The sequence below is a fragment of the Macrotis lagotis genome, chromosome X (genome assembly GCF_037893015.1).
Source record: "Macrotis lagotis isolate mMagLag1 chromosome X, bilby.v1.9.chrom.fasta, whole genome shotgun sequence".
Classification (NCBI taxonomy): domain Eukaryota; kingdom Metazoa; phylum Chordata; class Mammalia; order Peramelemorphia; family Peramelidae; genus Macrotis; species Macrotis lagotis.
The window spans coordinates 216,646,089-216,671,600 of NC_133666.1; the positions used below are offsets into that span (position 1 = coordinate 216,646,089).

Sequence of the window (25,512 nt, forward strand, 5' to 3'; positions counted from 1 at the left end):
CTCAATTCTTTCCCCAATTTTTCTTCTACTCCTCTAATTTGCTTTTTAGAATCCTTTAAAGTTCTTCCTAGGAGCTTTGAGCTTGAGACCACATTACATTTTTCTTGAAGGCTTTACAAGTAACCATTCTGACACCATTGTCTCTTCTAAGTTTGTGCCTTGGTCCTCTCTGACTCCATAGTAACTTTCTATAGTCAAGTTCTGTTTTTGTTTTTGTTTTTTTGCTTTTTGCTCATTTTTTTTTTTTTTTCTGTTTATTCTGTGCCTTGGTATTTTTTTGTGAGACCTGGACTTGGTTCCTACAGGGTCTTTATGTCGGCTTTCCCTAGGCCTCAGGGCCTACCTGCTGGTTTGTACTGCAGGGGGAGTCTTTTCCTACTGGGGATTGGGGGGTTCCTTGTTGAACTCCCCTTGTTGTGGGGGCTGCTGCCAGCCTGCTTCAGGGGCAGAACTTTGCTGTGGGGTTGCTATGGCAACAGGGCCTCTTGAAGGCTGGTCCTGGGTCAGGATCTTGCTACTGGCCTACCCAGGGATGGGGTCTCTGCTGATTAGCAGTAAGGCTTCCCTGGCAGCTCTGGGGTGCTCTGCGGTAGACTGCCAGCTGGCCCAGGAGTCTCACCAGGCCTGCTGCTGGGAGGTAAGTTGGTGTCAGACAGATGGCCCTGCTTTGGCACAGTTCTGAGGTAGCTCCCAAATTGTTAGGATGGTTCCAGGGGACTCTTTCCTCAATCCTCCATCTTGTCATAGGGTGACTATCATGTTGTTGACTATATTCAATGAGTTACCAAGAGTTGATGTTTCTATGGACTTCATAACATTTCTCACAATTATTATTTTCTCTCACAGTCCAATAGCTTTCTGCATGGTCTCCATGCTTCTGGTCCACTCTCCAAAAGGCTGCCAAAATAACATTCCTGAAGTGCCACCTAGCCATGTCACTCTACACTTCAATAAATTTCAGTGGCTGTTCACTGTACAAGCTTTTCTGGTGGGCCTTGAAAACCCTTTACAGATCGCCTCCAATCGACCTTTCCAGGCTCATTCACCCCCAGTCTAGCCAGAAGGGCCTTTCCAGCTATTCTTCCCATCACATTGCATCTCCTGAGTGCATGACGTTGACCAGTCTGTGAGCTCCAGCACCACTGACCACCCCCCCCAACATGCCTGGAATGTGCTCCCTCCTCACCCCTGAAGCTAATAAGTCTAGTTCCTTCAAAGAGGTCTTTTTTTTTTTTTTTGCAAGGCAATGGGGCTAAGTGATTTGCCCAAGGTCACACACCTAGGTGGTTATTAAGTGTCTGGGTTGGATTTGAACTAAGGTCCTTCTAACTCCAGAACTGGTGCTCTGTCCACTAGGTTACCTAACTACCCCTCAAAGAAGACTTTCTTGATCCTCCTAGAAGGCAATGATCTCTTCCCACATTCCCAACCTACCTTGTTTTTTTTGCATATACTTTTATATGTCTGTATGTATGCCTATATGTATATGTGTATGCTACCTGACAGTATATAAATTCTTTTATAATAGTATCATATAAGCTCTTTTATAATAGTATCTTCATTTTTGTATGCCTACTGCTTAGCAAATTTCCTAGAAATTTTCCCAGAGATTATTTAATAACTAACACATGTTAATTTGTGGACAATGGATAATGGATAATTCCAAGAAAATTCAGACCTTGCCATACATAAAGGAGTATTCTAAATATGAACTATAGGCTATATCTCTGATATTTTCCCATTCTTTAATTGATTGGCATTAGAAGAAGGTAATAGAATAAGATGATTATGATATTTGTTGAGTTCACTTTATTTAGGAGACTGAGAATTTCTCCCTGCTTAATTATTCCTGAGAGTTAGAAAGACACATGACGATATTAACAACAGTTATGTTACCCTACCCACACTTGTCTTATCTAGTTTTAATGAAGACTTCATCTAAACATGGAACAATCATCACTCAGTCAACAGTTATTTCTCTGCAGATGGTAACTCTTATCTTTGCCAAGCTCCTTCTAAAGGAATATGATTGTTTATATGTCACATTACCAAGGGCTGATTGATGGTGCAGTACCGTCAAACTACTCAGCCACTCACAATCATAGGAATATTAATTGGTAAATTTGTTCTTTGGGGATGATCTTTGGTAAAATGCAAATGTAAACTTCTCCCAATAATCTCAACATCCTCAGTGACAAAGGATTCATATTTATGTCAACATTTAGAGTAGAATTTCTTAAATTTTGTGTGTGTTGGACCCCTCTGGCAGGCAAGCTGGTGAAACTTTTGAAACATCTCAAAATGTCATAAATTCATAAAATATCTAAGGAAATCAATTATACTAAAATATAGTTATCAAAATATTTTTTTAAACCAAGTTAAGGACTTCTTTAGAATAAATGACCATCAATGAGACTGGGCCGATATTTTTCAGTATACATTTTTTAAGTGGAAAATTTTATTTTTTTCCTCCTTTCTTGGCAGAGTCTAAGATTATTCAAGATGTTTCAAGAAGTACAGTTTGAAAATCAAGTTCAAGTCCTCAAACCTCTCCACTAAAAGTTAAGAGGTAAAAAAAAAAGTTGAAGAACTCACTTGGGTTACAGATATTGCTGCATGGGTAACAGGAGCTGCGGAACTTGAAAAGCCCTCCGACAAAGCAACTATGATGTCATCATCACTCATAGGCTGCAGAAATCAGGAAATGAATCCACAGAGGTCACAGGTCATTGTAATGAACTTCCAAGTGAGTAATTTACATGCAAATCAAAGTATGGGGAAAAAAGTTGAGCTAAATCCTCCCCCCACCAGGCTTAATCTGTCCTGATCCAGGCAGATCAGTTTACTTACTGTCACTTTTTCACTTTGTTTTTTGTCAAGCAGTTTTCTATCTTCATCCTTTTAAAAAAACACATCGAAGAGTGTCACTTTTGAATTTTATCACTAGCATGAAATTTCACAAGCATTCCAGTAATTCCGTATTGATATGAGTGCTCCTTAGAAAGTCAGTTTGGTCAATAAATATTTAAGTGGCAAGCACTATGCTAAAAGCTGGACTACCAAAAAAAAAAAGGAAAAAAGGCAAAAGACAGTCGGTAACCTCAAGAAACTTATGATCTAATAAAGAAGGCAATAGGCAAATATAGTCTAAAATATACAGATAAACAGGAAATAATCAAGAGAGGGAAAGTGCCAGGATTAAGAAGAGTTGGGAAAGGCTTCCTCTAGGAGAGGGGATTTTAGTTAGGATTTATAGGGAAGTCAATAGGAGGAGTTGAGAAAGGAGATAATTCCAAGGATGGGGCTAGAGAAAATAACAGGAACTAAGAGATGGGAGTAGTTTAGTGGAATAGCCAGGAGGTCAAATTGTACTTAACAAGAAATAAGATGTAAGAAATAAGAAGAGGTAGGAGGGTCTAAATATGAGGGGCTTTGAATGTCAAACAGAATATTTTTGTATTGGATCTTGGAAGGAATAGGGAGCCACTGGATTTATTGAGGGTGATTGTTGTGTGTGTGTGTGTGTGTGTGTGTGTGTGTGTGTGTGTGTGTGTGTATCAGAGAGAGAGAGAGAGAGGAGAGAGAGAGAGAGAGCATTAAAGTTTAAAAAATATTTCCTTTAAAAGGAAAATAATAATCATGGGACATGGGAATGCAGTGGGAAGGAGTCAGTTTACAAAACTCTCTTCTCTACTAACCTAAATTCTTAGTCTCACTTTAATTTTTGCTTAAAAGGCATTGGAGACTTATACTGGGCCACTGCATACCCCAGCTCCAGAATGGCAACTCAAGAAGGCAGGTTAAATTGACTTCAGGGCAATAGAACTACTCTGGGATTTGATCAGCTAAGATGAAGAAAAAACAATTACTGGCATCATTCCCTGACAACCTGAGTATATGAGGGCAAAAGATTGTTCAATCCTTTTTTTTTTTTGGTGAGAGAGTTAGGTGACTTGCCCAGGGTCACACAACTAGTAAATATCAAGTTCTGAGGTCAAATTTGAACTCAGGTCCTCCTGACTCTGACAAGCCACTCCACTGAATCACTATAACTGACTGTGAACCCTTCTTTAGTGCTTAGCTGGAGACGTATGCTGGACGTCTCAGAGGCTCAACTGAATGAACTCAATATTCATAATGTGCACACACACACACACACACACACACACACACACACACACGAGTCTGTCTGTCAGTTTCTCTCTGTCTGTCTGTCTCTGTCCCTGTCTCTCTGACTTTAGGTCTTTTTCTGCCTCTGCCTCTATCTGTTTCTGTTTCTCTCTCTCTCTCTCTCTCTCTCTCTCTCTCTCTCTGTCTCTCAGTCTCAGTTTCTCTCATATCTCTCTCTCTCTGGCTATTTCCTTGTCCCCTACTAAGAAAATCCACTTTTGTTAACTGTTACGTTAATTTGTTACTTGTTAAATGGCCTGTGAGTATTCCATTTTATTCCAATATTGAAGTCCAAGCAAAGTTACCAGATAGGATAACATAACTTCAGTTAGAGTGTTAAAATCAAATTTGAAAAGCATTTAAATATTTTCATAAACTATGGAAAAGCACACAATTATTTTAGCAAGTGTAAGTCAGTATCTAAAAGGACAAAATAGGCAAAGCATTTCAGGCTCTTTTAAGAAAGATTTCTAAATTTTTCAGTTAAGTGAAATGATAAATTATATGCAAGGTTAGAGACAACTCTAACTGGAACTGATTGTAAATTTTCAGTGTGAGCATTTACATCTCAAAATTCCACAAAGACAGGTTACAAATCTATGCTTATTTTATTGTGTTGTGATTGTTTCAAAAGTGATGTGAAGATATTAATGCAGATTAAATGCAAAAGTAAATACTGAGTGTAGTTCTGGTAGAACTGGTTGTTAAATATTTACTGGCACACTTCTGATATAAAGCACTTTCCAAATCTTAGCTTGCTCTATAAATCACCATCATTCATTTAGCTGCTTTCCAATATGAAATATGATAAGATCTCTGCCCTCAAAGTGTTTGCATTCTGAATGGAGACAAGTCAACACACACTTTTTAACACTTATATGTATCAGATAAGATAAAACACTGGAAAGTTAAATGACATTACAAGAGCTGGACAGAAGTTGAAGACAACAATAATATATGTCAGAAACTAGTAAACATGTCATTAATTATTAAATAAGTAGTACAGATAATAATTGCTACAGGAATTTCTGGAAATCTGGGAGGGGAGATCATTTTTTAGTTAAGAGGGTCAGGAAAGCCAAATCAACTGTTAAAAATAATCTCAAGTAGTTAAAAAAAATTTTAAGGCACATAAAACAAGATATTTACAGATTGTTTCATATTATAATAACTTGTGTATTATAATTAATAGATCTATCTATGAAATAGTCAGGTCCATAAGGGCAGGGAAAAACTGCTTAATAAATATTTGTAGAAGTTCAAAGCCATTTAATTTAGCCATTTTGTTTTTTTGTTTGAGTTTTAACTTGTCAAAGTGACTTCTTTAGACTATAGAGAGACAGCACAACAATATTTTCATGTTCTTGGATCTATGTCAGCGTCCCTGCCTACCTTAGGAGTATGAATTACATATAAAATCTAGAGTAAAAACAATCTATTTACCTTTATTTCTTTGGATCTGTATTCAGGAGGGATTGTTTCCTCTTTTTCACCTACTTTTTCCCGCTTTTCTTCTTTGGATTTTTCCTGAAGAAAGACCTCTGTCATTATCATCATATATCTCTTATGTGTATGGATATTTTTTTATCTATGTATATGTTTTCAGTTTCCATGTACCATGTAGTTGAGATTTAGCATAATGAGAATACCTTGAGGTTATCACCTATATCTGACCAGGTCTATGAAGTCTCATAGGTTCATAGATTTAGCACTGAAAGGGGCCTCAGAGATCAATGGAATCCACATCACTCAACTGAAAGATGAAGAATTTGAAGATCACAGGGATCAATTACTGACCCAGCCCAGGGTAATAAAACTCTTAAATGTTTGAGATGGGAATTGAGATCTTCCTGATTCCAAACCTAGCTCTCAATCCCATATATCCTCTTGCTTCTCTCATAGTCCTTTATATCCTTTGGAGAGAGATGTGTGAATAAGCACCAATATCAGATCATTGCCACTATCTGGCCACAAGGTCATGTCCTCTAGACAGTTAGCAATTACCACTTCATTTCTCTTTAGTTCCTTGTTAAAATGCAAATACTCAAAGGGTTCCTTGGAATCATCAGATAAGTGAGTGCCATCTGCTTAAAATATAGATCTTTCATAAAATCAACATGGTGGGCCTTTTGGGGGTCATTTTTAAGGAAAGTGTGCAAGTATAGCAAAGACTGATGAGTTTCAGTCTAGACAGTTGGAGGGAAGAGGGAATGAATGCTCACCCGATGTAAGTCACAAATTAAACATCAAATAGTGCAAGTAAGTATTTTAAACAGATTCCTTTAGGAATGATATAAAAGGGTTCTTTTTGGAGGGGAGAGGTAGGAGGGAGATGGACCTAAATCTTCATTACCTTTACTTTATCCACTACAGGTTTCTTTTCTTCTGGATCTATTTCTCTCTTTGCCAAACTGCCAGCTAAGGCTTCCACAGCATCATCTTTCACTTCTCCCTTTTGAAAAGAAGTAAGAAACACTTGATTTTTCCCTGTGTTAAAGATGTATTTATCCAAAAGTGTTCAAAAATATAAATGTTCGCCTTGGGCACAATATAACAGAATCTAAAAGACTGCAATGGAAAAAAATTCATTTCAAAAGTAGAGGTTGAAATCATTAGAGATTCCCTAAGTGACACTATATTCACATTTATAGTTGGGCAAATTGTGGTATGCATTAAAAACTGTTTGGGCACTGTAAAAATTTCACCATAAACAGGAGCAGAAACTAATTTTTTTTCACAGAATGAAGCAACTTTAGTTCAAAATCTTATAACAAAATGTGAACATGCCTTTGAAAATACATTTAGCATATTATATTTCAACTATCAAAGACCTGTGATCTAGGGCAGATAAAAAACTCTCATCTTGCTGCTCAACAGTTACACTGAAAACTATTCTAGAGTTATTCCTTAGCAAAACTGTAAAAATGTTTATCTGACCAAAGTCACAGTGAATCCAGTGAAATGAATGAGTCTATACCCATTTTAGGTGTAATGTTAATATGGGGTTAAATTCAAGAAAAGCTGATTGTTTAGATGAAGTTTATTATTAAAGAATGGTATTTAGCCTTTCATGAAGACCACTGCTGCTGCTAATGAATGCACTCACATTTGGGAAAAAACACAAAATGAATAAAAAAAACCCTCAACTCGTGGGGACAGTGTTATGGGAGGCTCTACTGAATCCCATGTTATGTAGGCTAATGTCTGTCCTTCATGTTTGAAGATGACTATGACATCAGGGAGGTGATGCCAAGACAAGCAAGTGAACTGGATTTAAGTGAGGGCGACTATGCTAGGTCGCCAGCCTCACTTCCTCCTTCAGAACCATCTGGGTCCAATAGTGAGATATGAATCAGGACAACTGGAGGTGATCCTAGATGTGAGACAATCAGGATTAAGTGACTTGCATAGGGTTACACAGCTAGGTGGCATAGTGGATGGAATACTGGCCTTGGAGTGAGGAAGACGGGAGTTTGAATCTGGACTCAGATTATGTAGGTTATGTTTGAAGGTAACTGGATCAAGATAGCCATTCTACAAAATATTGCAGGGTGTACTGTACTACTTCTATTATTACAAATAGATTCGGTGAGGCAGCACAGGGACATTGTCTTCATCATGGTAATCAAGGTGGTGAACTAACCATTCACTGGCCCTTAGTAAACATCAACCCAGTATACTTTAAAATTGCAAAAGAAATATTTCACTTCCTAAGAATCAATTTTACCAGGAAGAATGGAAAAGAGTCACTTCCTGCCTATATCATGGAATTGATCAATCCAAATAAGTTCTCACATTTGGAATTAGCATGTTTTCTGAACAACCAGGGCCTATATGAAACTAGTCTTCTGTCTTCAAAACACCTGTATTTCAAATATGATATTAAATTCCTTAAACTAATAGTATTGGTATTTCTTTTACTTATTTCCTTAAATGCATTGATCCAGAAAATTCTCAAATTTTTCACTGTTAAACTTTGGTAAAGACTCCATTTTAACTCTTCTACCACTGATAGCTATTTTCTCTTTTTACCTCTCCATGAATCAGAAATGCTTATTTTTGGTCACAAAAACATACCCTTTTAGTGTTTGAAGTTTGTACCTATTTTAAATTAAGAAAGAAAAAAGAACATTCAATTTAGAAGAATAGGATTTAATTCTCATTTTTCTCTTCAAATAAATTTCCTTAATATTGGCCCCATGTGAAGTACATCTCCTCCCTCTTGGCAGAACAGGGGCAGAATACGGGACAGAATGAGGCATCCATTGTCAAACCCAGCAAATTTACTGTCTTGTTTGACCTGACTATGCATGAGGTGCAAGGGAGGGTTGTAATGGGGGGGTGTCGCTGAGTGACAATGATATTCAAAAGGAGTATCTTTCAGATGCTTGCCCCCCAAATCCAGTGGCAAGGACCTTTTGCATGCTGTGCTCTGCTCTCACCCCTCTTTCCAACATGGGAGCATGTTATAAAAGACTAGATCCTCTGACAGTCAAATAGAATCAGACATGACTGTAAAACAACTGTCCACCTGCCCTCCCTGACAAACGACCATGTAAGCGTTGTGGAGAGAACCCACTTTTACCCTTTTCAACGATTTTACATCTAATGATTTTTGGATAAACATTTTCAAGATTGTTTTCTGTCACTCAAATACATAAATGTATTTATATGTGATGAAGGAAGGACATGAACTAAATCACCCTGAAAGCCCTTCCAATATCTCTCCATTCCTGATGACAGTGCAATTTTATGTGTAAACATTAATAAAATTCACAACTGAAAACATCCCAAATGGAAATTTCCTTTACATAAAATTTCCTATTTCCTCATCTCTTTTGGGCTAAGTAAAAATTAGCCAACTTCTCAGTCAGGTCAAGCCTTCTTACTTTGAAACAAATTGTCTTCTTTTTGGAAGGACCTTTGAATAGATAGGAGCAGAAACTAATTTTTTTTCACAGAATGAAGCAACTTTAGTTCAAAATCTTGTAACAAAATGTGAACATGCCTTTGAAAGTACATTTAGCATATTATATTTCAACTACCAAAGACCTGTGATCCAAAAATAATTTAATATATTAATATCAGCATATAGATCCTGTCATATTTAAAATTTGAAGCAACTGATGAATACAACCTCTACAAGACAGAAAAAGAACCCAGAGAACAGGAGCGTTCTTTACAGTGAGTGTCACCATGGTGTTTGGCCAAGGAGGGAGGCAGAAGGAACAGAAATGGAAGCCTTGGCTTAGACCAGAACTCCTTGTAAAACAATCAGCAAAAGAGGACAGATCAGTCTACACTGCCCACTGATACAACTCTTTTCTCTTGATGATCAGCGGTCCCACATTGTCACCGGTGTCTTCATTGGGCTTCATGTGGGCACCGTAGCAGAATGGGAACCTCTCGGACCTTGGCGATACACAACTTTGGCTCCCAAGTCTTCCATGTCAACGTGCAAACGACCTTGAGGCTTTTCTTTTAGGATGGTGAGGTTGATCATGGACCTGAAGTGTTTTTCTTCCATCAAAAACTTTTTGTAAACTAGGAACCCCACCATGGCGGGCCAGTAGCCAGTGTCACAGCTGTGATGCAACCCATCGGCTTCAAAGGGTTGAACGCAAGCTCACGGCAGCGCAGGTGCTCTCTGGGAGGCTCTGGGGGGAGCATGGGGGCAGGCCCTGCGTTGGTCTGCTGGCCCTGTGCCACTGGCCTGGCCCTGCTGGTCCTGCCCCGCCCGCCCTGCACTCCTGGCCTGGCCCTGCTGGTCCTGACCCGCCCGCTGTACGCTGCTGGCCTGGCCTCGCTGGCCCTGCACTGCTGCCCTGGCCTCGCTGGTCCTGTGCTGCCGGACCCTCCACTAACACCGGGCCTCACTCCAGCAGCCGCTGCTTGGGAATCCTGGCGCTCACAAACTATTTTTCCTTAAATGAATCTTTGACTTTTACGGGAAAAAATTTCAAACTATTCACAAAAGGCCGTAAGACCTATCTTTGTCAAGCTATAACCAACCTTTAGAAAAAACTCCAGAGGATAAAAAATAGTGAGATAATTTCTCTACCCCAGGCAGAGGAAGATATGAAAGAAAAAAAAACATAACTTCAAGCCCTGCCCCCCATATTAATTCTAAAAAAAATCCCCAAATCAAAAGACTATTTTCTAAACCATCGAAATAGAGACATTTCCCTTTTCCAAGAAAAAAAAAATAAACATCTTCACCTTCCATTTCAAAAACAAGAAACAGATTGGGATAGTGGATAGATTACTGGCTTTGGAATCAAGAAGGCCTAGGTTCAAATGCTAACTCAGATATATAATATACATTTAATGTATATATAAATATATGTTATATAATAACATATAACTAATAATAGTTTACTAGGCATCATGAAGTTTCTCTGGTCCTCAGTTTCCTTTTCTATAAAATGAAGGATCTGTTTAAGCTCTTAGGCCAGGTCTATAGTTATGATCCAACGATCTATCTGTGGTTACTAGCCTCCTCATGCCCTGGTTCCCCCTACCAAAGAGATATGATATAATAATAACAATGCTTATATGAAAACATTAATTTTTGATGATCTTAGATACAAGAGAAACTGAGCAAATCTCATTGTTATTTGGTGACTTGTCACTATACAGGACATATAGAGATTGCCCAAATTACTTACCCCATTAAACAATTTTAGATAACTTTCACAATCATAGCAAGCACAGATTCATTGCTAAAATTACCCAAGGTGATTAAATGACTTGACCAAGATCACATGATTATTATTAATTTTTTTTATTTTTACTTGTCTAAGGTCACACAACTAAGTAAGTATTAAGTGATTGAAGCCACATTTGAACTTGGATCCTCCTGATTCCAGGGCTGGTGCTCTATCTACTGCTCCTAGTTGTCCCTCAAGGTCATATGGGTAGCAAGTAACAGAGATAAGATTTGACCTTAAGTAAAAAATCCAACACCCTTTTTGCTATGTCAGATAATATCATAAATACGCCCTAGAACTATAAACTACAAATATATGCCAACTTTTACATTCAACTGATGTTTATTTATTCATACCATACTTCTTCTGACCCCCAACTTTGGCCTAGTCTACATTACTGCCTAAAGGTATTACCAGCTTGAGGCTTCTTGATATTGTGGGAGCAAGAGGGAGCATTCAAGCTTAGAATGGGAAGGTGCCTAAGCATGCTGGGAAGCCCAGCTAGAACTAGATCTTTCGATGTGCTTTTCTCTAGGTCTGGGGGTTTCCTTCACACAGTCAGTAATGGGGTTAGAACTTAGTTCTCCTGTCTTCTGAAATATTCTATTACCTTTTTTTTAATGCAAAGGGATAATATTCACAAAGGTATGGCCTTAGCTAGTTATTTTTCCTCATGTTCCTGTATTTCCCATTTTCTGTCCCTTGATTTCCAACCTCTTGTCTCTAGTGAGCAAATTAACATAAATAACATTTAGAATTGAGATCAGAACAACAAGGTTCAAATTTGATCTCTGCCACTATGTGACTTTGGGGAAATTATTATCCCTGAAAATCTCTGAGTCTTAGTTTCCTCAATCACAAAATGATGAACTTGAACTAGATGAGACTAAACTCTAAATCTTATGATTAACTTGTCATTTACTTCCTAATTATTAATCAGTCAACAATCAATCAAGGCATATTTACTAATAGCCTCCTATGTATGACATCTTGGGTTTCCAAATATTTAGAATGAATTACTTGCAAGAATCTTCCTGTTCCTGGTTTTCAGGGTCTAAGAATTGTTATCCTTTATATTACCTTTATATTGGCATAATTAATAATTATTAATAAATGATAGTAATAATAATATTTTTCATATATACATAGAACTTTGGCTGTCCTTATAACAATCCTGTGAGATAAAAGTATTAGCCAATGTTGGCAAAAGGCCTAGCAAAGGATTCAGGAAATCAAGCAAAGTATCCTGGTATTAGGTGGGATGGGGAAAAATTGGAGTTATTCTTTCTGCTACTATGATTAAAGCTTTGCTATTACCACTGCTACAAGGAGGGAACTTCATTCCCCCCATAGCCTTAGCAGTCAACTTAGGCCCATTCAACACCAAACAGCAGGTTCTGTTTTGAATTGAAATGATGCATCTAGGATCCCAGATGTGAGAGATACCTTGGGTAGGGATCTTATCATCTTGTCTTTTCAGCCTCTGGCCCTACCTAATTCCTGCTTCTTTCATTGGCCATATTCCTTGATACCCTCAGACTTCTCTGCTATGGGTATCTTTAGCTATAGCATTAATAGCTGCCACCTTGGGCCATTGTCCTAGGATGCAGAATCTGGGAAGTACTTTTTTTTTTAGGTTTTTGCAAGGCAAATGGGGTTAAGTGGCTTGCCTAAGGCCACACAGCTAGGTAATTATTAAGTGTCTGAGACCAGATTTGAACCCAGGTACTCCAGACTCCAGGGCCGGTGCTTTATCCACTGCACCACCTAGCCACCCCCGGGAAGTACTTTTAGATCTCATTAGAGCAAGCCCTGACTTGGTGGTATAGAGACTTTGGAGTCAGCTTCAGCAGCATAAAACTATATTGAACAAATACAAAGAAATTTCTGCCAAAGAGTAGAATTAATACTAATAGGGCATTTATTTCAAAGCCACCAGAATAAAGATGCAATTTTTAAAAAGTGTTCATAGGGCAAATATTTTGCCACTGGATTCAGATGATTCTGAAGGGGATAGTGACACTAGTGACTCTGCACTGCCTCCCCTTCTTCACTTGCATGTCACAGCATCACCTTCCTGATGTCAGTCTTTGAGAATGAAGGATAAACAACAAAAATCAAATAGTATCATCATAGGTTCACAGGAATTAGAGTTGGAAAGGCCCTTATAATCTATTCTAACCCCTTCAGCAAGGTTAATTCACTTGTTCAAGATTCAATGGATCCTAAAGAGCCATAGAACTAGGTTTTGAACTCTGTTTTTCTTAACTTCAAATTTGAGGGCTCGTTTTTGCAGCAGACTTGTGGGTATCTAAGATTTCCATTAAACTTGCATGAATCTAACAAGCATTAAATGTTTGTTCTTTATGATAAGCATGGAATATAAAAAAATATAAAAACTAAAGTCTAATGGGGAAGATAGCATGCAAATAACTACAATCCAACAAGATATGTTAAAGATAAATTAGAGAGACTTAACAGAAAGAAGGCACTAAAATTAAAGAAGACCAGGAAAAGCTTCTTGCAGAAAGAGAGATTTGAGCTGAGACTTGAAAAAGGACAAGAGGCAGAGATGAGGAAGGAGAAAGGCATGGAGAAATACTTGAAGCAGACAGATGCAACATGGTATGATAGGAAGATGAAGGAGGCCTGTGTCACTGAATCTCAGAGTACATGGCAAGGAATAGGGTGAAAGTAAACTTTAAAGACAATTATATAAAGGGCTTTAAAAGTCAAACAGAAGGTTTTCTATTTGATCCTAGAGGCAAAAGTGTGTGTGTGTGTGTGTGTGTGTGTGTGTGTGTGTGCCAAAGAGAAAAACAGAGAGATAGAGAGGCTAGTGAGACAGACACAGAGACAGAAACAGAGAGAAGTTCAGACACGACATCAGAATGAGACAATACAGTTGGGGCTATTTGCTAGAGAGTACAGCTATCAGTGTAGGTGAACAACATTCATAGTGCCTCTCAAGAAATCGGGCAATACTCAAAGATTTACTCACAGATTTTGGAGCAGGCTTTTGAGGGGCTCCCTGAACAACACACATAGAAGTTTTTGAAACATCTTCTTTCACAGGAGCATGGGTTGGAGCCTCAGATTTCTAAAGAAAGAAAAAATATGTTTATAACTAAGGTGAAAAGATCTAGTTAGCAAGACAGCACGTGGGTGTACTAAAAATATCTGTTACAAGCATTGTAAACAACAAGAAGAAAATTAAATGCCTAAACTTCTTCTGGTCACCATTCATAGCACAACTTACTTTATCTATGGGACAAAATTTTGAATGAATTATTTTAGTTGTAGGAATGTCACTGACAGATAAGGAAAAGAAGAACTATCCAGAGAAAAAGCCAAGACTGAAAAAAAGGTAGACAAAGGATGGCATAAGGCAAAGAATTTTATCAAATCATTTCAAGCTTAAATAGCCCATGCCTCATCACTATGAAAAGGAAGACAGAAGCTCTTAAAAGAGTTAAAAGATTTTCAACTTACTTTTGTTTTATTGGTTGGTTTGGGTTTTTCCCCTTGAGATTCAAAACTCTCAAAATCTTTGGACAATTCATCAAGAAGTTTGGATTCACTCATAGGCTGCAATGCAAGAAGAAAATTATGTAATATATAGTGCCTGATTTAGCTGAGTGAATAGGAGTAGTTTTACTAGAATTAGTTTTCTTTTTCTGACAGAACATTGTAATCCAAATGTAGTCTATAAACCCAAGTTGTCTAAATCAAGACAACATCATAAACCAAATATAGAATCTAATAGCACTCAGGAAAGTTGCCCTGTCATAGATTTTGTTGTTATTCAGTTGCTTCAGTTGTGAAGCAACTCTTCATAACCCCATTTGGGCTTTTCTTGGGAAAGATACTGTTTTGGTTTGTCATTTCCTTTTCCAGTTCATTTTACAGATTAAGAAACTGAAGCAAACAGGGTTAGCTGACTTGCCCAAGGTCACACAGCTAGTAGTAAGTGAAGTCAGATTTGAACTCAGGAAGATAAGTCAATATAATCGACTTAGTCATAGACAACACTTCATATCCCATTTCCTTTTCATACCTAAACAAAGGCTCTCCCTGATACCCGGAATGTATTCTATTAGGATTCCTAGCTCCCTTCAAAACTCAGCTCATATGTCATTTCTTATATTAGGCCTTTCCTGATGCTCTACCACCCTGCCTGACTCATTGGTATTTTCGTGGAAAATATATATATATATATATATATATATATATATATATATATACATATATACATATATGTATATATATATATATATATATATACACACTTTCCCCTTCCCTTGATAGATTATATAATATCTTTAAAATCTTATGGATTTTGATATGAACAGGTAAGAAAATCTATTGATTTTGGCTTTTATTTCCCAACACCCTGAATGGTAGCTGCCACAAGGTTAGGGCTTAATCATTTGGCTGATTGACTGCTATTTCCACAAAATTACAGATCTGAATATACAGAAATATGAACAGCTCTATGAAAGTGTTGTAAAATGTGGTAAACCAAGTCTATATTGCCTATGATTAGATATATAAAAAGCTCATAAAATGTTACAAAATGCTGGGGATAATGATATAATCAAGTTCTCATGGATACCTAGCCCAATGTTGCCTTCATAACATATTGATGTGACATGTGGACATCAATGTTTACAGACAAATACCTGGGGTGTCAGGAATTCTCAAGTTATACTCAAATATTTCTGTTGGGAGAGGTAAAAAGCATCAGTTTGAGGATATTCATTTCCTAACCTTGGACTTTTCTTCAGGCTTTGGTAATAGAGGTTTCCCATCTTTATCCTGCAAATAAAATAGAAAATGTTTTTATTTTGTTATATTATCTTACTGACATTTTTGCTTTCTTGAGACAATTCATGTGGCTACAGGAAGCTATAAAAAGAGGAAGTTTATGATAGGTTGCAATAAAATACAGTTTGCATATAAGCTGGTGCCATAAAGATAACATCAGTAAAGCTATATGTAGAGAATTTTCACACTCCTTTTCGAATTTTTAAAATTAAGCAGTGACTTTATTTAAAAAGTCAATACAGATATTCACCTAAAGCAGCAATTGAGTGACCAAGAAACTAGATGGTATGAAGAATAGATCAAATAGTGTGGAGAAGGATATCATCTTTACATCATATGTGGATTGGTTGAGGGAAAAAGGGGTGTTTTAGTCTGGAGAAGAATGGAAAGGCATAATAAATGCCTTCAATATTTAACAAACTACACAGATATTTGCAAAAGATCTGAGATGTGAGACCTCAGGCATGAGGGAAAAAGGACCAAGGTTATTTACTTTTTTTAGTTTTATAAAACCAAATTTGATTTAATTACTCTACCATAAAATGGCTGTACCAACTTCAACCAAAACATAAGCAAATTCTTTAACAAATATGTTTATTTTATAGATAATGTCGATTTATATTATTTCAAAGGGAAATTTTTAAATCAGCTATTGATATTTGCCATTTCTCCTAGACTAAAGATAGCAATTCTATCTTTTACCATATAGGTCTGTAAGGACCCAATGAACTTGATCTTTCAAAGAATGAAAAGGAGCTATTCACAAATTTTGTACAGTAATTAATGCCCATAATACTATCAGACTGGCAAGCTTAGTGATATGTTACCTTAGGGACTAGTTGTTAATATTCCCTGAAAGCCAGCCAAGATGTAAGAAATCACCAAGAGACAAAATGCTCAGTGGCACTGGGGTGTGACTAATTGTGCATGGTACCCTGTGACATTACCATTGCTGGTTTTAACTGGTAGTCAGTTGGGACAGTATCCTCATGCTCCCCACACTTCTTAAGTCTTTCTTCTCTGGATTTTGCCTGATAAAAGAGAAAACAAAATCCTAAAAAAGTGAGGAATTCAACATACATTAGTTGAAAGAAGTCACATATATTCCATGACTATTTCAATATTAATACATAAAAGGAGAAAGAAAAGTTCCTTCAGAGTGGTAGCAGCTCTCATGAAACTAGCCTCTCACTCAGAATATCCAATGCCGAGCCAAGGTAAGTAGTTGAGATGCACCTAAATTATGCAAAGGAGCATTGAATTTTTTGGAGAATTCTAACTCTTCTTGCTTCCATCCTATTTTCTCACTAACACAGCCACTACCTTCATTCAGTTCCTTATTCCATCACTCAGACTCAATAGCCTTCTAACTGATCTCCTCTTGTCTCAAGTGGTTTTCTACTCATGTATTCTCCACCCAGCTGCCAAAGAGATTTTCTTAAAATCTGTGGTAAATATATCACTCCCCTCACTCAGTAATCTCCTTTTTTCTTTTAGTTTGTTTTTTTTTTCTAGGCAATGGGGTTAAGTGGTTTGTCCAAGGCCACACAGCTAGGTAATTATTAAGTGTCCAAGGCTGGATTTGAACTCAGATACTCCTGACTCTAGGGCTGGTGCTCTATCCACTGAGCCACCTAGCCACCCCCCTCCAATAACTTTCAATCACTGCTAGCATCATTCTACATTAAAAATATTTTACAATCTGATTCTGATTTACTTTACCATTAATGAATAGTAATATTAATTAATCCTATTCTATAATCCAGTTATGCTGTTTCTCATAAGGGAAATGCTATATAAAAAGAAACTAAAAAAGGAGATGGCAGAGAGTACCCAGTATGTGGACATGATGAAGAACAAAGGAAGGAAATGATCAAATATCCTGTATACCTTCCTTAAATGGAAGATCTGGGAGTTCTTTACTCCCAATCCAGAAGGAGGGAGGAGCTCCAGGAACAGGGAGTATTGATGAGGTGGGCTTGAAGGTCCTATCAAAGGCTATCCATTACCATGGGAAAGTAACTTAACCTCTTATTGAATCCTCATTTCCCTCTTCTTAACTATGAATATGACAAGGCTATCATTTTTGAAAACCTTGAAATGCTACAGAAATTTATTTAATACTTTCTATGAATCTCAGTTTCCCCCTTTTGAAAGATGACCTGTTGATTGCTAAGATCCCTTCCAAATCTAAATCCTACAGCTCATGCTAACCTTTTCAAACTTCTTCCCTCTCTATTATCTCATTTAATCTACATAACCACTTGTGAAACAGGAGTAAAATTAATAGCCTTATCTTTATTTTACATGTAAAATATTTGGATAATGGTGAGATTAGAATTCAGATTTTAATTTACAAGCCTATGCTCTACTAGTCTGACAAATTATAATCCATTATATCACACTGCTATTATTTACCTAGCTATTCTTGTTTAAGATACATTAGTATTTGAATATCATTTTATGTTTCTTATCATTTCTCAAAAGATCAAATTATGTCCTTTAGAATAGAGAACAATAGGTTTATTGACTGTACCTAGGCCATGTAAAGATGGGATGAATTTTAGACTGAAGGAGGAGAGATAGTCAACTAGAATTTTTATTTCCCTCTCTCTACTTCCTGGTTTAGTCAAGCTTATAATTACAATACAGAAATCATGGGAATGGGTGCTTCTGCTACTCTGGGAAGATAATTAGATTCTTGGTGTTTGGGGGGTCATATAACTTTCCTTTCACTACCCAATATGGCACCCATGACAACTGTTCCCTGTTAATTAAACTGAATGAACTTTATGATGAACATTCCTGGTATTCATCATGGTGACAAGGAAATGTAGTGTGCTGGACAGAACAACTGAACTGGGAATCAGATCTGGCTTGAAGTCCAAATTTTGGCTATAATTAGCCTTCCAACTTGGGTTTAAACATAGAAATGCACAGAACTGTAAAATGTTGGAATTAATAGGGGCCTTAAAGATCAATTAGTTTAGTGCCCTCATTTGGCAAAGGAGGAAAGAGAGGACCAGATAGATTAAATAATTTATTCAAGGTCTCCTAACTAGTTATGTCAAAATTGGAACTAGAGCTCCAATCTAACGGCTCACCATTTTCATTATACATAGTTGCCTCTCTGTGGTACACTTCAATTCTAACATACTCTTTTTTGCTTAATGAAATTCCCTAAATGAGGAGTTACCACAGAAACACACACATACAGACAATCTCTCATAGATTATTGATTTGCAAAGATGGAGTTCTGAATTTTGGATGGAGTTCTGAACTTTGAGGCAAGATGACCTGGGTGAAAACCCTTCTGACATATACTTCCTAGTTGTGTGGCCTCAAATTTGACCATTTAACCTTTTCTGAACTTTAGAATCTACTAAAGGTCAGGATTGTGTACATTGTTATTAAATTATAGATAAATGGAAGTTCCAGTTAATACAATGCCAAATTGCCACAAGAGGCAACATGGTTAAGTGGAAAAGATATTGGACCTAGGATCAGTAGAGTTGGCTATGAGTTTTGACTCTGCCAAGATTTAAGCACTGATTCCAAACCTATCTATTTCATTTGTCAGTTTTGATAATTCTTTTTTATTTTTTTCAATGACTGCTATATATAAACTCACCATTCCTTTTAACTATAGTGGTGCAATGGATAAAGAACCAGGCCCGGAATCAGAAAAAAAACTGTTCAAGTAGGGTCATTTAACTTGTTTGCCTCAGTTTCTTCATCTGTAAATAGGGATAAAAATAGCAACTTTCTCCCAGGGTTATTGTGAGGATGAAATGAGATGAAATTTGTAAAGTGCTTTGCATAGTGCCTGTAAACACTGATAAATGTTTTAAGGTTGTTTTAAGAATCAAGTAAGAATGAACCTAAATTGAAGTGTTTTGCAGCAAAGACCCATGCATATACCTGAATAGTACCATTGCATGGGCTGCAAAATTGTCAACTTCTCTCCACAGTTAAAATGCCAGATTCCCCCATCTTTTCCCCTCCATCACCTTCTATTGCTCCTCATTGTTGATTATGTTATCCAGTCATTTCAGTCCTATCCAACTCTTAGTGACCCTATTTAGGATTTTCTTCACACAAACACTTGAAGATGAAGAACTGAGGCAATCAGTGGTTAAGTGACTTAACCAGAACCACATGGTAAGTGTCTGACACTCTGGATTTGAAATCATAAAGATTAGTCTTCCTCACTCAAGGTCCAGCACTCTATTGCTCCTCATATTGTTAGGTTAAAAAGTAATGAGAACTCAGAGTCTGCTGCAAATACAAATTTCATGAAGATGACTCAAATGTGAAATAGCAACGAAGGAAAACACATTAAAAATTCCTTTTAGGACATTTACTTGGGGTCCACTTGAAATTTATCTGAACCAAATTCATGCTTGTTTTTAAATTTAAGGGTTAGATTGATAGATATTCTTTTTATTACTGACCATGTAGCAATAAATTTCTATTTTTTTCTTTTAATTGAACTCTCCCAATTAGGAAATGAAGGATAATATTTCTAGTTCACTTTTAACGCCTGGTTAAAGAAAAACTAAAACAAGACTTTAGAGAAGCAAAGCAATGTAAATTGCCAAATGGCAACATGCATGATACCTCATCAACTTCTTTGGAGGGACTTATTTCTGTCTCCGGCTCAATTTCTGGACTGCCAAGTGTATCACAAAGATCATCTAGGGCTGCACTGTAGTCTGACTTTGAACTAAACTATTTTGAGAATAAAAAGGAAAAAAACCCTTTAATTTAATTACAAATCACTGTAGCATAAGACAAAAAACATTGGGCTAGTAATTAGAAGAACCTTTCCACATTTTGTTATTCTGTAACCTCATGTTAGACTTGTCACCCCTTAGAATCTTAATTTCTTCATCTGTATGTAAAATGAAGGGGTTAGACAAGATAATCTCTGAGATCCTCCCCAGTCCTAAATCAATGACCCTTATTTTCTGTGAAATAACCTAAAAGTACAGTTTTTGTGGGATGGGGGTGAATCAAGAATGGTACTTCAATGAACACTAAGTCAAACAGTGGATGAGAAAAAAGCTTAGTAGATTGTAATTACTAAATATGAGTCAGCAATGTGATTTGGCAGAAAAAAGGACAGAAAATTAAATTGCCAAAATAATAAAAAAAGAACCATGTAAAATTGTAATAAATAGAGGAAAAATAAAAAGAATTATCATAAATGAGAAATGAAAAAAAGATGAAGGATTATCTGCAAAACCATAAAATATAAAAAAACAAACAAAAGCCCCATAAAATACCCAAATTCGTAAGGTACTAATCCAATTCCAAAAAATAAAAAAATTAACCTAGATTATATGATTCATAATTTCATCAAATATTAATTATTTTTACTACACAAATTATTCTCAAAAATTAGGAAAGTTACTTAGCTCCTCTGTACCTTAGTTTCCCCTATATGTAAAATGAAATTGAATTTAAATTCTTAAGTATCTTCCAGATCTAAATCATAAACATACAGGTTGGCTTTTTATATGCATATCATACCTATGTCAACTTGTTTTATCTTTTTTGGTCACCTATCATGTAAAATTAAAATTGTTGATCTATTTTTCCTTGCTCTGCATTTTTATTTAGTATTGCATTTGAGTAATAAATGGTGATCATTTCATTGTCTACCTTGGTCAGGAGTCTGGAGTACTCTGTTCATTTCTGAGGGACCACAGTTTAAGAAGGAAATTAATAAACCAGAGAATATCCAGAGGAATGCAACTAAAATGATGAAGGACCTGGAGTCCATTTCGTGGAGTTCATTGAGGAAATGGGGGCCTGGAAAAGAGGGAATTGATGTTTTCAGTTGTCTTAAGGGTTCTCATGCCCCTAAGAGCAGAACAAGAAACTATGGAGAAAAAAAAATTGCAAAAAAGTGACTTGAAGTTGGATGCCAAGAAAAACGTCCTATCCTAAAGTACAATAAGGTAACTCAGGAGGTAATGGGTTCCTCTTTGAAGGACTCTAAGTAGAAACAGTACGACAATTTCTATTTTTTCAAGGCCATGGGGTTAAGAGACTTGCCCAAGGTCACATAGCTAGGTAATTATTAAGTGTCTGAGGTCACATTTGAATTCGGGTCCCCCTGACTCCAGAGCTGGTATTTTATCCACTTAGCCACCTAGCCACCCCTCCTAAGTATGACTGTTTCTGGAGTAAATTAATAGTAAAATGATTCTATTTTGAAAATGAGTTGAACTAAATGGCTAATGTGGTCTCTCTCTTCCAATTCTATAATTCTGTGATTCTGTAGTATGTGAAAAAAACATAAAAGACATCAGAGATAGTGGTTATAATTGACCTGTAGTAACAATGATAATATTTCCTTTTCCTTTAGGAACTTTGAAAACATTTTTTTTAGGGTTTTTTTTTTTTTGCAAGGCAAATGGGGTTAAGTGGCTTGCCCAAGGCCACACAGCTAGGTCATTATTAAGTGTTTGAGACCGGATTTGAACCCAGGTACTCCAGACTCCAAGGCCGGTGCTTTATCCACTAGGTCACCTAGCTGCCCCTGAAAACATTTTTATTGCTATTATTTTCTATAAGTTAAATTGTTTTTTCAATCTTCAAATTTTCAAGTTATCACTGCTTACTAGCTATCCTGCTACACAACCCTTATATGTCATTTCTCTAGGCCACAGTTTTAATGCTTTCTGAAAAATTCCCTCACCTGCCAAAATAGCTTCCCTAGTTGTACAGTGATTTAGAAAGGCCAACTCATTTTCTCTTGGCAGTCTCATCCCAATTGCTGCTGGAGCACTGCCTAGCAGGGGTGTGGTATCCATCTATCACTGTCACACCAACCATTCAGATACAAACAAAAAAAACAACAACAAAAAAACCCCAAAAATCCAATCTTTCCCTTTACAGGGAAAATGATGGGAGATTGGAAAGAACACTGAAAAAGAAATTCACTACATCAGACCGTCTGCTGCCATCTGTGACACACATGGTCTGCTCTCCAAGCACAAAGCAGGTTGGGACAGAAGGAAGTAAATATTCTTGTTTTTAAGAAGGAAAGAAGGGTTCAATGGGGCTGCAATGACTACTTGAATCAAAATGTTTTAGGATTATGATCTCCGAAGTTCCTCCCAACTCTTACTATGAAAGGATTTTCATATCCCTGCTTCACAACAGAGAGGAGGTGTAGGAGAACATGCAAACTCTCTCAGAATACCATAAATGCAACAAAATGAACAGGCATTTATTAAATGTCCATTATATGCCAGGATCTCTGGAAGGCACTGGGGAAAGAAAGACAAAGTACCTAAAATAGTTTCTTCCCTAAAGGAGAATACTTGGGGGGAAGGAATATACAAAATAAGTATAAATAAGTATATACAAAATCAAAGAAGGTACAAGATGATTGGTGGGGGGGTGAGGCAATTATATATCATATTGTAAAACAAAATGCAGAGCAGGAAGAAATAGTTCAGCAGTCTTATTTTTACATAAAAAGTGGCCAAAAAAGATTGAACAAGTTGACATAAGTCCTTCTTATGCATATGCAAGGTCTACCTATGTGTATTGGATTTAGATCTGGAAGAAACGTTAGAGATTATCTAAATTCAACTTCATGCTATATATAGGGAAACTGAGGTACAGAAGAGTTAAGCAAGTTTCCTTTCCCAATTTTTGAGAATAATTTGGGTAGTATAGATATTATTATTTAAATGTTTGATGGAATTATTAATCTATCTATTCTAGGTTAATTTTTTATTTTTTGAAATTGGATTATTAGAGATTTTTATTTCATATTCTATTAATTTGGTATTTTATGGTTTTGCTGATAATCTATTGCTTTTAATGTCTCAGTTTCTGTTAATTCTCTTCATTTTTCCTCTATTTATTACAATTCTACCTGGTTCACTTTTTTATTTTGGCAATTTTGACTTTCTTCTCTTATTTTTTAATCAATTAGCTGAAGAGCTACCAATTTTGTAGCAAATGAAATTCCCAAGGACAGAGAACTAGTCTATCCAGGAAAGCCTGGATTTGAACCCATATCTTGTGACTCTAGACCTTAGACTCTTTCCACTTTATTATGGTAGTACTTTTTTCTGGAAATTGACAGACATGGCTCTAATCAGTTTTAATCACCCAAATACAATGATATGGAAGAGTCATATAATTTATAGGATTTTTTTTTAGGTTTTTGCAAGGCAATGGGGTTAAGTGGCTTGCCCAAGACCACACAGCTAGGTAATTATTAAGTGTCTGAGACTTGATTTGAACCCAGGTACTCCTGACTCCAGGGCTGGTGCTCTATCCACTGTACCACCTAGCTGCCCCATAATTTATAGGATATTGTTTGTATCAGTCTAATCAAGGGAGGTTGTAGGAAAGCTAAGGATAATTCTTATATAGACAGGGTAATTTCCTAAGGAAGAAATATTGGTACCTCCTCTATCCTTCGTTTCTTCTCATTAGGAGGAACAGCACTTTTGACTACATCTACCGATTGGGCTTTTAAAACCTCTCCTTTCTGAAAGATAAAAACCAAAGTCCAAACTTCCACATAAGGAACATTTTAGGCATTAACATTCTTGACCAGAAGAGCCAAACATTTTTTTAAAAATTCATAAATAATATTTCTAGGAAAATACAGTGGAGAACAATACCTCTTTATCTGTTGACTTTCCTGGAGCTGTAGAACTACAAGTGAAATCTGATGACAGGGAATCAATTGCTTCATCCTCTCCCATTGGTTTCTAGATGAAAAGGTACTGTGACTGGCATGCAGCATGTATGAAGCATTCAAGTTCAATGATAAGTTATTTCACACACACAAGGGGCTGATACTACAATATATTCCTGATGGAATCAATTGATCCACTAGTGCAAAATGCAACTAGCCCTTCATGCCTAAATCCTTCCCTAATGCTCCATAAGTATGCTCCCTGCCCCAGTGACTGGAGCCTTCCCCTAAATCTTCGAAATATTTTATATATAAAACAGTGTACCATCCATACATCTGGAAGGATGACTCATTTTGGTGACATATAATCTTAAGTGTTTGGGATTGACTATGGCCAAGAATTGAATAAGAAGAGAAGAAAAGACTAGGTCTCATTTGGAAAATTACATTGTGCTCTCAATGAATCCAAGTTGCTTGCTGTCAAAAAAATTCATCTTTTTAATATCAATATTCTCCCCATGATCTTATGAGGGTCATAAAGAACACCATATTCTTTGAATAATTAACTGGAAGGAGGAATGATGAAGTATCTCTGCATGAGGAGGGGTAAGCAGGCAACAAAAGTCACCAATGAAGACATGCCTTCAAGTAATAACAGAGATATCAAGAAAACCCATGATTAGCAAAGGCTGCTCCAAAAAGTGAGCAATAATTACAATCCAACGAATTCTTCCTGTAGATTTTGCATCTTTCTAAAGAAGTTTTTCCTTCACCTCAATATATTTTAATGTTGTTATTCTTTCCATGGGAAATACACAGGAAAATGCAGCATCTTCTTAATGAGGAATCAGATTCCTCAGAAGCTTGAAATTTCCTTCCTTCCTTCCTTCCTTCCTTCCTTCCTTCCTTCCTTCCTTCCTTCCTTCCTTCCTTCCTGTCTTTCTTTTTTCTATTATTTTACAAGATGATCATCAAGACTTACCTCAGAATCTATGGAATCTGTGGCTGCCCCTTCATGACTCTGGAAAAAAAGACAATAATTTGGGGATGATGAAAAGGTTATTCCATGTTAAAATGGGATTGTTAATGCTTTACAAAGTATAGCATCCAACATACTGTTGAATGAGA

At 36.7% G+C, this 25,512-nt stretch overlaps 1 protein-coding gene across 7 annotated transcripts in view; it reads right to left on the reverse strand.

Annotated features, from left to right (window-relative positions):
• The window catches only part of LOC141496993 (calpastatin-like), a 132,894-nt gene that overhangs the window by 18,767 nt on the left and 88,615 nt on the right, over positions 1-25,512 (reverse strand). For all 7 annotated transcript variants that reach the window (XM_074199577.1, XM_074199572.1, XM_074199573.1 and 4 more), the window contains 12 exons: positions 25,367-25,405; positions 24,368-24,457; positions 24,148-24,231; positions 20,328-20,438; positions 16,655-16,738; positions 15,651-15,698; positions 14,373-14,468; positions 13,882-13,980; positions 6,524-6,622; positions 5,614-5,697; positions 2,851-2,898; positions 2,596-2,688 (listed from right to left, as the gene is read on the reverse strand). In XM_074199577.1, coding sequence (XP_074055678.1) covers positions 2,596-2,688; positions 2,851-2,898; positions 5,614-5,697; positions 6,524-6,622; positions 13,882-13,980; positions 14,373-14,468; positions 15,651-15,698; positions 16,655-16,738; positions 20,328-20,438; positions 24,148-24,231; positions 24,368-24,457; positions 25,367-25,405 — 975 coding nt within the window. The remainder of the gene's footprint in view (positions 1-2,595; positions 2,689-2,850; positions 2,899-5,613; positions 5,698-6,523; positions 6,623-13,881; positions 13,981-14,372; positions 14,469-15,650; positions 15,699-16,654; positions 16,739-20,327; positions 20,439-24,147; positions 24,232-24,367; positions 24,458-25,366; positions 25,406-25,512) is intronic.